This window comes from Phlebotomus argentipes, unplaced genomic scaffold, assembly GCF_947086385.1.
Source record: "Phlebotomus argentipes unplaced genomic scaffold, Phlebotomus argentipes genome assembly contig_15, whole genome shotgun sequence".
Taxonomy (NCBI): Eukaryota; Metazoa; Arthropoda; class Insecta; order Diptera; family Psychodidae; genus Phlebotomus; species Phlebotomus argentipes.
In genome coordinates, this window is record NW_026776181.1 from 4,600,360 (window position 1) to 4,611,451 (window position 11,092).

The window sequence follows — 11,092 nt, forward strand, 5'->3', positions numbered from 1 at the left end:
CATTCTTATCGCCGGCAATTCCTTGTGATTTAGTGTGTGAAATAAGACGCCCTCATTGGTATTCTTATAGACAAATGTGATAATTAGTTGAAACCATTTGTATCCCCTTTTTGTGCTGAGGAAAACTCAACACGGAGAGAGTGAGGGAGAATTTTCTTCAAGCTCTAGTGACACAAGGGGGTAAACAAGTGCTATAAATATTGTCGTGTGCCGACTCACGAGAAAAAGTAACACCTCAAATCACAATGCAAATTCCACGATGTTAATCACAACTCATCCATTTTCAGCGTGAATTTCCCACCACCGAAAACAATTAATTCAATGAAATTATCAAGACAATGAGAAAAATTATTTTGTGTGATGCATGAATTTTCACCCCCTCGAATTAAATGTCTTTCTCAATTTCCAGATGAAAGAATGTCACACCAATTAAAGGTCAATTTGAGACGTGCCTTTTATCCTCATTCGCACACATTTTCGTCCTTCTCCGCCTCGGCGTTCACACACTAATGCGAGAGACATTTTAGGGCTATTTCGGGGTACATGAGTGGGTTGATAAATGGTGGTAAACAAAATGTTGCGAGTCATAAAAGAATTTCACGGCGACTTTTTTTTCCCCAGCACAACATCGCCGAGAAAATTGCTGTAAGGCGACATTTAGCCACTGAAAATACTCCACAACACCACCCAAATGTGCTCTAATTGAATTTGAAGCAATTTACTTGAGTATCAGTGGCACTGGAGATGGTGAATTTGGCCACAATCCTCCTTGACTAGTTGTGGCATCAAAGCTTTGAACAATATTTACTATTCATAAACTAATTCCACTTCCCACAAGCAAATATCCGTGATATTGTTTGTCGAATTGTTGGGGAAATGAAAAGTACCAAATTAAATATTGCTATTATGTATCTACACCGGATATTTGTGCACTCTATCAACCGAGGGGCATCGCACATCCAGGAAATCCATCTCATAAAACAATTCATTGTCATTGAACGCACACTTCTGTGGCTGAATTCGTTAAAATTAGAATGCAATCTCACATTTGCTTCAGCCAACAACTTGTTAATATGTTGCTTCGCACATGATTTCGATGCGAATTTATGCTATAACAAAATTTTGCACGCTGGATCAGCGGATGTTCGAAAGTGATGAATGAGAGGAAAGTGGGAAACACGATGTAAGAATTAATAATATGTATTATATTGCTTGAGTAAACAAATAAAAGGTGCAAAATAAATTCTTCATCACTCTTTTCAGCACGAAACCATAAAGAGGAATTGTGCCGGATTCACCATTCGGTCAAATCAGTGAAAATCACTAATTCATGCTACTTTGTTTCACAGAAAACTAATTTTGCGTGAAACACTGCAATAACAAGGAGGGCATTAATATGGAATGCTTCATGTGTGAAAAAAACAAACTGATTTTCAGATATTCACCCTCTCTAATGAATTAATTACATTCACCCCTCGTGAGACTTCGAGGACGTCTACGAGCGTGTCACAAGTCTGAAGAGAAATCATTGAAAGTAGCGAAAAAATGGAATTGAATACAGTATTAATTTGCAATGAAGGTGAAAAGCAGTTCGGAAATGGCGAATCAATGTGGTGAAAATTTTTGAAATATGAGCACTGCCATTGTATTGAATTGAACGTATTGTTCGTCATTCATCATTCCCGGGGCAAAGCGATGGGTTTGAAAAATTCATAATGCTATTTTTCAATCAATATAATCCCACAAGTCAATCCGGTGGGGGTGGAAGCGATCCAATAATTGCGTCTGATACCTTCTGTTTTGTCGGAAGGGAAGCAATGCGAAAGAGGATTTTTCTCTGGCTGTGTCAACCACATGTTACACGGGCTTATGCTATTTTGGCGAGAAGTACGAGAGTATTTCTTGTCACATAATCCTCCCTTTTTGCTGCCTTTTTCCCACCCACCTCGCCTGGGCTCTTGTTCCCGTCTCAAGAGTGTCAGGTTTCCGATGCAAAATGTAACAAAGAATAGAGACAAATAAGCAGAGAATGTATCGCGTGTCTTTGGCGCATATCTCTACTTCTCACTGTGACCACTTTCCTTCACAGCATTTATTTGCTTTAACCACAAAACATGTTGATTTTGGGCACTCCAAAATGTTGTAGAAAAAAAAATTGTGTACACTTTTCATGTTTCGTAAAATCCCTTCCGGTCGGTCAAATTTGTAGAACTGCTTGCAAAATTAATTGTATACTTATTCGCGGGATACTTTTCACCAGCAGAAGCGGCGCAAAGTACAATCCAAATGAATTGGATGTTTTTCAATTAGCATACAACTCTCCGTGTGCCACGCTTTTGCCCTCCTTTCTTCCCAGCTGAAATAATTAACAATGGAAAATTTCTAAATTCCCCTCAGTGCCAAAGAGATTGAAATAGGCATGAAAAATCACGCAAAATTCACCTCTTAAATTATTCATGTGGTATTTTGCCAGCAAAAAGACGTGCAAAAGAAAACTGATCTACATTTCACAAGGAATCTGACCATGAAGAGATGCTCTTTCTCAGCAATCTTCTCAGGGATTATATGGAATTAATATTGAAAATAGGAGGGACAGAGAGAGAGAGAGACTTAAGACCTCGCACTGAATAATTAATTTGCAATTATTAACGCTCTTGATGAAGTTTCTGCTAAAAATAAAGTTTATAACACTTATACAGAAGCAAAGGGATTCACACCCACGAATCTCCAATCAATTTACGTATTTTAGCAGTAAATTAATTTTACCTCCTTTAAATCATCTTCTCTCCGCAGTTATTCTTCTTGAGCTGATGTCACACATCTAAAATGTTCAGTCTCGTTAGTCTTTCCTCTTGTGGTAATATAATTTCTTCTCTTGTCTCTTCTAGTCGATATGATTTGGAGGAGAACACGTGAATTTCTTTGGCAAATAATACATCAGCAAAATGTTGACATTCCCAATGACTTCCGATATGCATTCACTCTCTATAGATAATATAGTGATATTCTCAGTGTAATTTTCAGTCCCAGCAATTCGATATTATTCCTAAAATGCCCCAGTTCACGTTGAAAGTAAAATTGCTTTTATTCCACCTCTAATTTTGATACTTCAAATAGTCTTTCTATGTTCACCACTTTCTTGGAGATAGAGATTCTCTTTTGCTTTAAACCTATTATGATAAATTCTCTCATTTTTTCTACAGTACCATGCAAGAAACAGTGAAGCGTCAATTCGCTAATGTCAAGAAAACTTTCTGCTTGGTAAAGACTATCCCGATTTGTTGGGCAAAACGGAATATTTCGCTCTTTCTTCGGAGCATGCTCTGATGCTAAAATTTGATTAGAATTAAACAGTTGAATGCAAATTTATCCTTGCAATTTTTGCTGTAGAACAGACGATTAACTATTCCTTGCACGGCACTGTCCTCTCCTCATTTGGGTATTTAACTATTCTCCACACCTTTTCCGTCTTTCAGCTCATTAGATACCAAATATATAGTGTATTTCACTAACGATTATTCTTATCTATGTAGTATATTACATACATTTTTCGTATTTCTCATTTAATTATTAAAAATCACCCCAATCCTCATAACGTCTCTCCCCATGTTTTTCTCTTTATTGAATTGTTAATGCTATCGCAATCCTTAAGCATCTAATTAAGTGTGACCACTCCGTCTCTCATCCTAGTCGAATAAAAAGGTATTCGTTCTGTTTATATACTTGAATGTCATGGTATAAATATTGTGTTTCACACCCTCTCCCCTACTCACATTGTCGGGCTCTCTATCGCAAATTATCATAGCACTTTTTCCCGCACTGGAGTCAGTGCGCAGAGGTGGTCATTTGGTGGTTGGTGCACGTACAGAGGACTGCCAGCCGACACCCACTACACATCCGTCCCGCATCCTTCTTGGTAGCCCTCATCCGGCGAGTTTCTGTTGCTCGTGAGAGCCCTCTTGAGGGCAGCTGTGACGGGCGGCAGGACGGGCACGCCGCCTCGCTGCCACACTCTAATTGTTTTTGCATTAGTCGGCATCCCGTGCGGTGGTTTTGGCTGATTCCGCTCCATGCTGCCACCGCCAATTGGTAGTCCATAGTCTGGGGGGTAGCCGAGTGCATTTGTGCACTCGGCGTGCAATGTGTTGACACCAGCCGGATCACTCACCATCCTCGCGGCATTGGAGATGCCACCCTGAAAAGCCACCCGCTCGGTGTCATCGAAATTTACCGAGTGACTGCTGCCACCCATAATAGGGGTTTTGTCGCTGTACGCATACTGGTGGCCACCGGTGCGCCTCAGGAAGTGCTCCTCTGCATGGGGCACGCCCGATGTTTCCCACAGGCCGCTGGGGTACAAACTGTCACACCCCATCCGGCTGTACTCCCCGCTTCCGGGACGCTCGAACATCTCACCCTTCACGGCTTCCACCCCTTCATTCAGCACAGGCGGCGGCAGCGTTCCCGGCTCCCCGGCCGGGAACTCGCCGCTCTCCAGTTGCTTCGTGTCATTGATCAAGTCGGGATTGTTGTCCGCCGACGCCGTGGGTGACAGAAAGCACGATCCCGCGGCTATCAGACTCCCATTGCGGTCGTAGTGAGTCGTGGAGTACGAGATGTCCGAGAGTCTGGGCGGCTTCTGCACGGGATTCGTGTGCTTCAAATCTGCAGCCAGGCTCCTCTCGCTGCCCGCGGCCGCGTCGTTGACGCTGTTCTGCGTGCACGCCTTGATGTTGCTGTTGCTCTGACTGCCATTGCCCACGCTCGTGATCACGGTGTCCAGTCTATTGGGCGTCTTGGTGTCCACGAAGGGCACCCGCCGCAGACGCACCAGGAGGAAGAGGATGATGAGCAGGATGAAGAGGATGAGTATAATCAGGGCCGCGCTGAGGCCAGCAATTTGGCCACTGCCCAGCGTGACCATGCCGGCCTGTCGCATGGACACGTGCAGAGTGAAATTGGCCTCGGCATTGCCGGCGCGATTCTCTGCCACGCAGTAGAAGTCCGAGGAGTCAGTCTCCTGGGCATTGGTGAGTATCAGGCGTGACACCTTCTCAAACTGCCCGCTCTCGTACACATGCACCTTCTGGTAGGAACTGAAGGCTGAATTGTTGACCAGCAGTCGCCCATTCCAGTACCAGTTGATCTGGGCGGGAGGAACGGCGTCAGCGCGACAGTGGATCGTGGCATTCTCACCCGTGGTGGCCTCAATGTACCGACTCACGGGCAGCATCTCCGGTCGGCAAGCGAAATCGTCCACCGTGAGCTCGGCAAAGGTGCGATCCAGCACTCGCTCGGGTCCTCCTGAGCACACCGGCGCCACTGGATACGGGATGTTGTTGTCTGTCAGCCAAATCTTGGCTGCCCTGAGGCGACAATCGCAGACCCACGGGTTATCGTGCAATTCAACCCCGCGCAGCCTGAGCAGACTGTCGACTGTGCGCGGTCGAAGCTCACTTAGCTTGTTTCCATTGAGCTTGAGCGCATTGAGCTCCACGCCTTCGAACGCTTGTGGAGCGATCGACTGGAGATCGCAGTGGCTGAAGTCCAGCTTCACGAGATTCGGCACGGTGGCGAAGGCGCGCCCCTCGATCTTCTGGATGGGGTTCTTGGCCATCGTGAGACTCCAGAGGTGCGGAATCTGGCCGAACGTGAGCGAGGGCACGGCCGTGAGGAGATTGTGCGACAGGTCCAACTCCACGAGATTCGTGAGGCCGCGGAAGGCCTGATCGTGTATCTGGCCGAGGCGGCAGCTACGCAAGTAGATCCTCTGCAAATTGAGCAGGCCCGTCCTGATGAATGTGTCCTGGGGCAGAATTTGCAGATTATTGCCAGACATGTCCAGCACCTGCGTGGACCCATCCACATGCTCAGGTATGGTAATCAGGGCACGATCGATACATTCGACAGTTTGTTTTCCACCTTTCCACTTACATACACACACTGTGGGACAGAGACCCTCACCACGGCCCTCGGCACCCGTGAGCGCCGACATCCAAATGAATGGTACCAGGAGGATGGACGATAAAATGCACACTGCAGGCGAAGCATCCAAATGGCCCTTGTTAATCCGCAATAATAACATTGTGCTGCAGAACACTCTTTCCACACAACAAATCAAATAATCCAATGCCACATTCGAGTTTACCCAAAATGCCACCTCATCTCCTTCACATTATCACCAATTTTATCATCATTTCCCAGGCAAACTCTAGTGCATCTCCAGAGTGGCGACAAACCACCACTGCAATCCACCACTCTTGGCGCTCTCTTGTTTACTGCATCACACAATCCACAACTCCGCATTCCACATTAATCCATCTCCGTGGAGTCCCGAGGGTGCATTTCTCACGTCACAATCACGCACTTGAACTCGTCGTGTGAGATGCTGTAATTGCAGTGAAATCATCAACCTGCGGCGGTGCAACAATTTTTCCCAGAGTCTCCACTCATCACTGACCACTCCATCAACAGTCCATCATCGGCGCTCACCGGCCAATACCCTTGGCGCACATATTCAATTTCACCAGCATCGCCACACAACTGCCGTCCTCCCAAATTGGAGATAATGATTAAGAGACACGCACATTCAACCCCCACGTCTTTGGCCAGATTGCTATCATAGCTGAGGAAAGTTCACCCCCAACTCTGCTCTCCTTCTATTATTCACGTGGAGCCAATGTTAGTTGTTCCGCTTTTGAGAATACAAAAAAACACACGATGATTTTTTTTTTCTACCGCCTTATTCAGCATTTATCCATTATCCTTCTACGAAATGCGTGTGTGAGTGTGTGTTTGTGCGGTAATCCAAAATTAGAACTCCTCCTGCACTACGTGAGAGGCGATTCAGTGGTGGTCACAGCGGAAGAAAGGAAATTCAAATGGCCTTTTTTCCAAGCAAACAAACCCGGGGATTTCACAATTTTCCACCGTATAATCCTCTTATGATTAATAGGGAGTCTTGTGTGTGATTTTTTCCTCCAGCGCTCTTCACAAATAAAAACTACCATTCACAATCACATTTTGCCCTCCACGTTAAATCCCAACACTGATACTCGGCGGTCTTTCCGAAACAGTTTTCCCTCTTCTTCCACACTCTCTCTGTCTGTTTTTTTTTCTATCGAACCAGAGGGTGAAGTATGATGAAAAAGGGCATTAAATTTCTCGTCCCAAGTCACTTGGCTAACGTGCCCTGAATGCCAGTGATCTGCCACTGAAATATCATCGGCGCGATACCGTTGGCAAGCCACCAACAACACACCAACTTTTCAACTTGAGAGAAGAACAAACCCGGCCTCGCACATCCGATATGGTTGGTGACTAAAGCGGAACTGAACCCGAAACTCGTCTTGCGTATCAGCATTGAAAAATCACAGTGGAATACAATACGGTGCATGTGTGAGTGAAACATGTCTCGATGTGGGTGGCTAAAGATGTGAAATTCATATATGAACAATCTCCAACGGTGCTGGCTTTCCTTCAGTTTCACCAACACTGCAAGATCTTGGACTCCGTGGCAGGCGTGCAATTTTCTCGTCAACTCCACTGGAAAGTTCACGGCGTGTCGAGAACACCCTGTGACCCACCCCTGCGGCGCCCTCACTGTTCCCCCGCCGATGGTAGGGACTCCGGCCATGCGCAGCCGCCGGTGCAGGAAAAGGGGCTGCACGACGCTGAGAATTTGGGTCTCTCGCTCACTTTGTGCCCAGCACAGCGTCACGATTAATACATTTTGCTGCTCTTGCACATCACAGCCACCCAACAATAAGATTGTCTCCCAACTTCAGTCAAAAGAAAAAGCGATTTTCAGACCGACTCGCAGTGACATCGTCAAAAAAGCTGTCTCTTATACAACAGCAAACTAAATTTCAGGTTCCAGCGGAAGTACCGTGAAATTTACCTATAGAAATAGAGGGAGAGAGTTTTCAATTGATGATTTGTTTTACAAGATTGCCTAATGACTGCATTGTGTGCGATAGGATTTGGAAAAAGGCGGATTTTCGGTCTACAGAGACTTGCTTTTGTATTTTCTCTTCTGGCAACGTTTCGATCCTTCCGGGGATCTCCTTCGGGACATTAAGAAATGGAAGAAACAATTGTCACAAAAGAATATACAAGAACTACAACTTTTAGCCACGTCTCCACGAGTCAATCATCAATTGATCAGTCCTTTTTGTCCATTGATTTCCTCTCCGGTGTCTGAATGATCCTCTGATCTCCGGCATGCATCACAAGTGTATTCAGTGAGCGCTCAAAGATGCAACATGAGTGAACACAGCATAATTCTGCAACAGCCTGCGTGACACTAAATGCAAACAGCCCATGGATGAGCACTTCATGAGCCTTGAGAAGAAGCAAAGTCTTGATCCGTGATCACCCCTCGTGATCTGAACTGCTTAGCATTTTTTAGCTAAAATATCTGCCTTTTTGCTTTCGTAGTTCGCTGGGCAGTGTGCAAAAGGATTTTAATTAATTTCAATAACATAACCCATAGTAATTTCATTGTATAAACCCCGCTTTACCCTATTAAGAAATATTTACATACGTGCTGTGAAATACAAGGGTGGGAAAATAGTTATTAAATTTGTACATTTTACATGAGGTTAGTGAGCAAATATTTTGTGAATTTTGTAATACAGCATTGAATTGATGTGACACACAACATATCAGAAAATACATTCGATGAAATTATAATATCATTTACAATTGCATGATGATGATGCCTGAATTGCTTCAAAACTGACAAAACTCATGTTTGTGAATCTAGTGAAGAGTCAGACAGATATTGCACAGCGGCTGCAAAAGATGAAAAAAAAGGAACAAGAAAACGACAATCTAGCAACTGTACCAGAAAGTATTGTCAAAGGAGAGGCTTCGCCGCACCCACATTAAGATTATACCTCGCTTTCTAACTGCATTGTCTGTACAGTTGTGCCCTTTTTCGATCAATTAGAGTTCCACAGGCAAATTGCGCTGAAAATTGATTCGCATGGCGAAGTAGTTCAATTCTTATTGTCTGTCTTCTTTGGCATTGATTGGGAAATTTCTCTTCGCGACGAATGCTCTGCAATTGACCCAAAAACTGAGCACAACATCCGGTAATTTGGACTTTTTGGGGAGTCTCAAGTCGCTGGGATTTACCGGGAGTGGTCTCTTTGAGGAGCCGCGCACAGAGACTCTCTGGAGAATTCGACACGGTAGGCAATCTTGCCATGCATGAGTCACAATGAGAACCATCGATCCATATAAAATGATTCACTTTCATGTGCGCAGCGAAAAAAAAACAACGAATCATACTCATGTTCTCCACAAAATCTGTGAAATTGACCCAGAAAGAGACTCGAGAGTCTGCTAATTGATTACTTGTGCATGCAACAAAGATACACTCTTGAGGACTCCGCCTCGGCCATGTCGGAGTTGGAAAATGCAGAAGTAGCAAATTGGTGTTCCTAATTCAAGGTAATGGAGCTCATGAGTGGTGTGAATCTCCCCGTTTACCGAGTCATCGGATCATTGCTTGGGATATTTAGAGGTGCAAAAGTGGTCACACGGAGGATTATATTTCACCAAGAGCGGAGGTTGTCATGTCTTTAAGCTGCGATAACCTCAACACTCACCTTTAATGTGAGGTGAGATCAAATTTTGCTCAGTACTTCTACGCTTTCGCTCCACAAATCTTCTTACACCAACTATAACACGATTCGCGTGAATGCTCACGGACTGAGAAATCATTCACAGCCAGCGTTTTGTAGCTTTTCACACTCATCAAGTTGCAGAATTGATTGCACTCTGTTGATTTGTTGTTTGTCTCTCGAAATTGGTCCAAAAATAGCACAACTCCAAAATGTATTAACAGACAATTGCACTTCCTCTTTCTCTGAAGATCTGTCAAATTTCATTTCTCGTCACCAACGTGATGCCCTAATGGATGTTTGATGAGCGGACGAGATTAGAAATCCATTTATTATATTTATAACGCAACAATTTGGGTCACTTCAGTACCTGCACAACCTGTTGGAACACCCGAAACTCTCCAGGTTCGAACATTCTTTCCACTCTCGACGCGTTCCGTCCGCCCCCGAACCACCCTCAAGGGACCGTGACGGGGTAAATGGCAAAGTCAGCAAGTACGTCAGTGCTGAAAAGCTTTTAATGGGTTGAATTTGGCAGAAAAGCCACTTATCCACTCTTTGGACCTGTCTTTTTCTATGATAATTGATAAAATTCTCTGCTCGCACTCTTTCTGTGGCTTCTATTAAAGGCTCAAGTGGCTGCCGATAGTAATTAGGATTTCGCACGAGTGCTGGGGAAAATTTTCCCCGAATGACAAGTGTCACTTGACTGACACGACTTCAAATTATAATTATAATTTTAATAGCGTTCTGACTCATATATTCACATAAATCACAACACCTCATTACGGAGTTCCCATCGAATGACTCTATAGTGTAGTTTGAATGGCAGTGACTATGCCCTTAAATGCTCACAATGTGCCATCACTTGACGGTGAAGGGGTTCCCAGGTCGCACGAGGGCATGAAATGTTCTTCAGTTTTCAGAAAATCTCACAGTGTGAAATATATATAAATTTTATTACGTCAAATGCATTCAGCAAACCGCCAATTAAAGCTGAAATTGAGATAATAGCAATATAGATTACATTCTAGCTATATATAGGGAATATGTTGACCATATCTCATGAATGTATGTGAAATTGTGGCTTGAATTGTGGTAATTTATCGAAACATAATCTCAGACTTGGCTTGAGTTCTCATTTTATATTCCACAGTGTTTGAGAGTGTCTCAGAATTTTGCAACAATATCAATTCAAATTATGACCACCTCACAAGTATCATTGCCACATCGACCTCAATAAGAATGATTACAGTGGTCTAACCCAATTACAGTACACATCCCTCATCAATTCCCAAACCTTTCCACACACACACACACGCACACATGAATCCTTCCAGCAATACGAAATTCCCCTATATCTGACCCCATAACCTTTCCATTAATTATTCGTATTATGGCACCCGGAGAGTGTAAAAGAGACGCAAGAAAAGACAAAGGATTGAGGAGTTAAGGGAGGG

At 44.1% G+C, this 11,092-nt stretch overlaps 1 protein-coding gene across 1 annotated transcript; it reads right to left on the minus strand.

Moving 5' to 3' along the window:
• Positions 1–3,477: 3,477 nt before the first annotated feature.
• LOC132261618 (leucine-rich repeat-containing protein 24) lies at positions 3,478–7,327 on the minus strand. Its single transcript, XM_059760508.1, has one exon. It carries the CDS (start codon positions 6,083–6,085, stop codon positions 3,890–3,892), a length of 2,196 nt encoding a protein of 731 aa, XP_059616491.1. The 5' UTR covers positions 6,086–7,327; the 3' UTR covers positions 3,478–3,889.
• Positions 7,328–11,092: the final 3,765 nt, after the last annotated feature.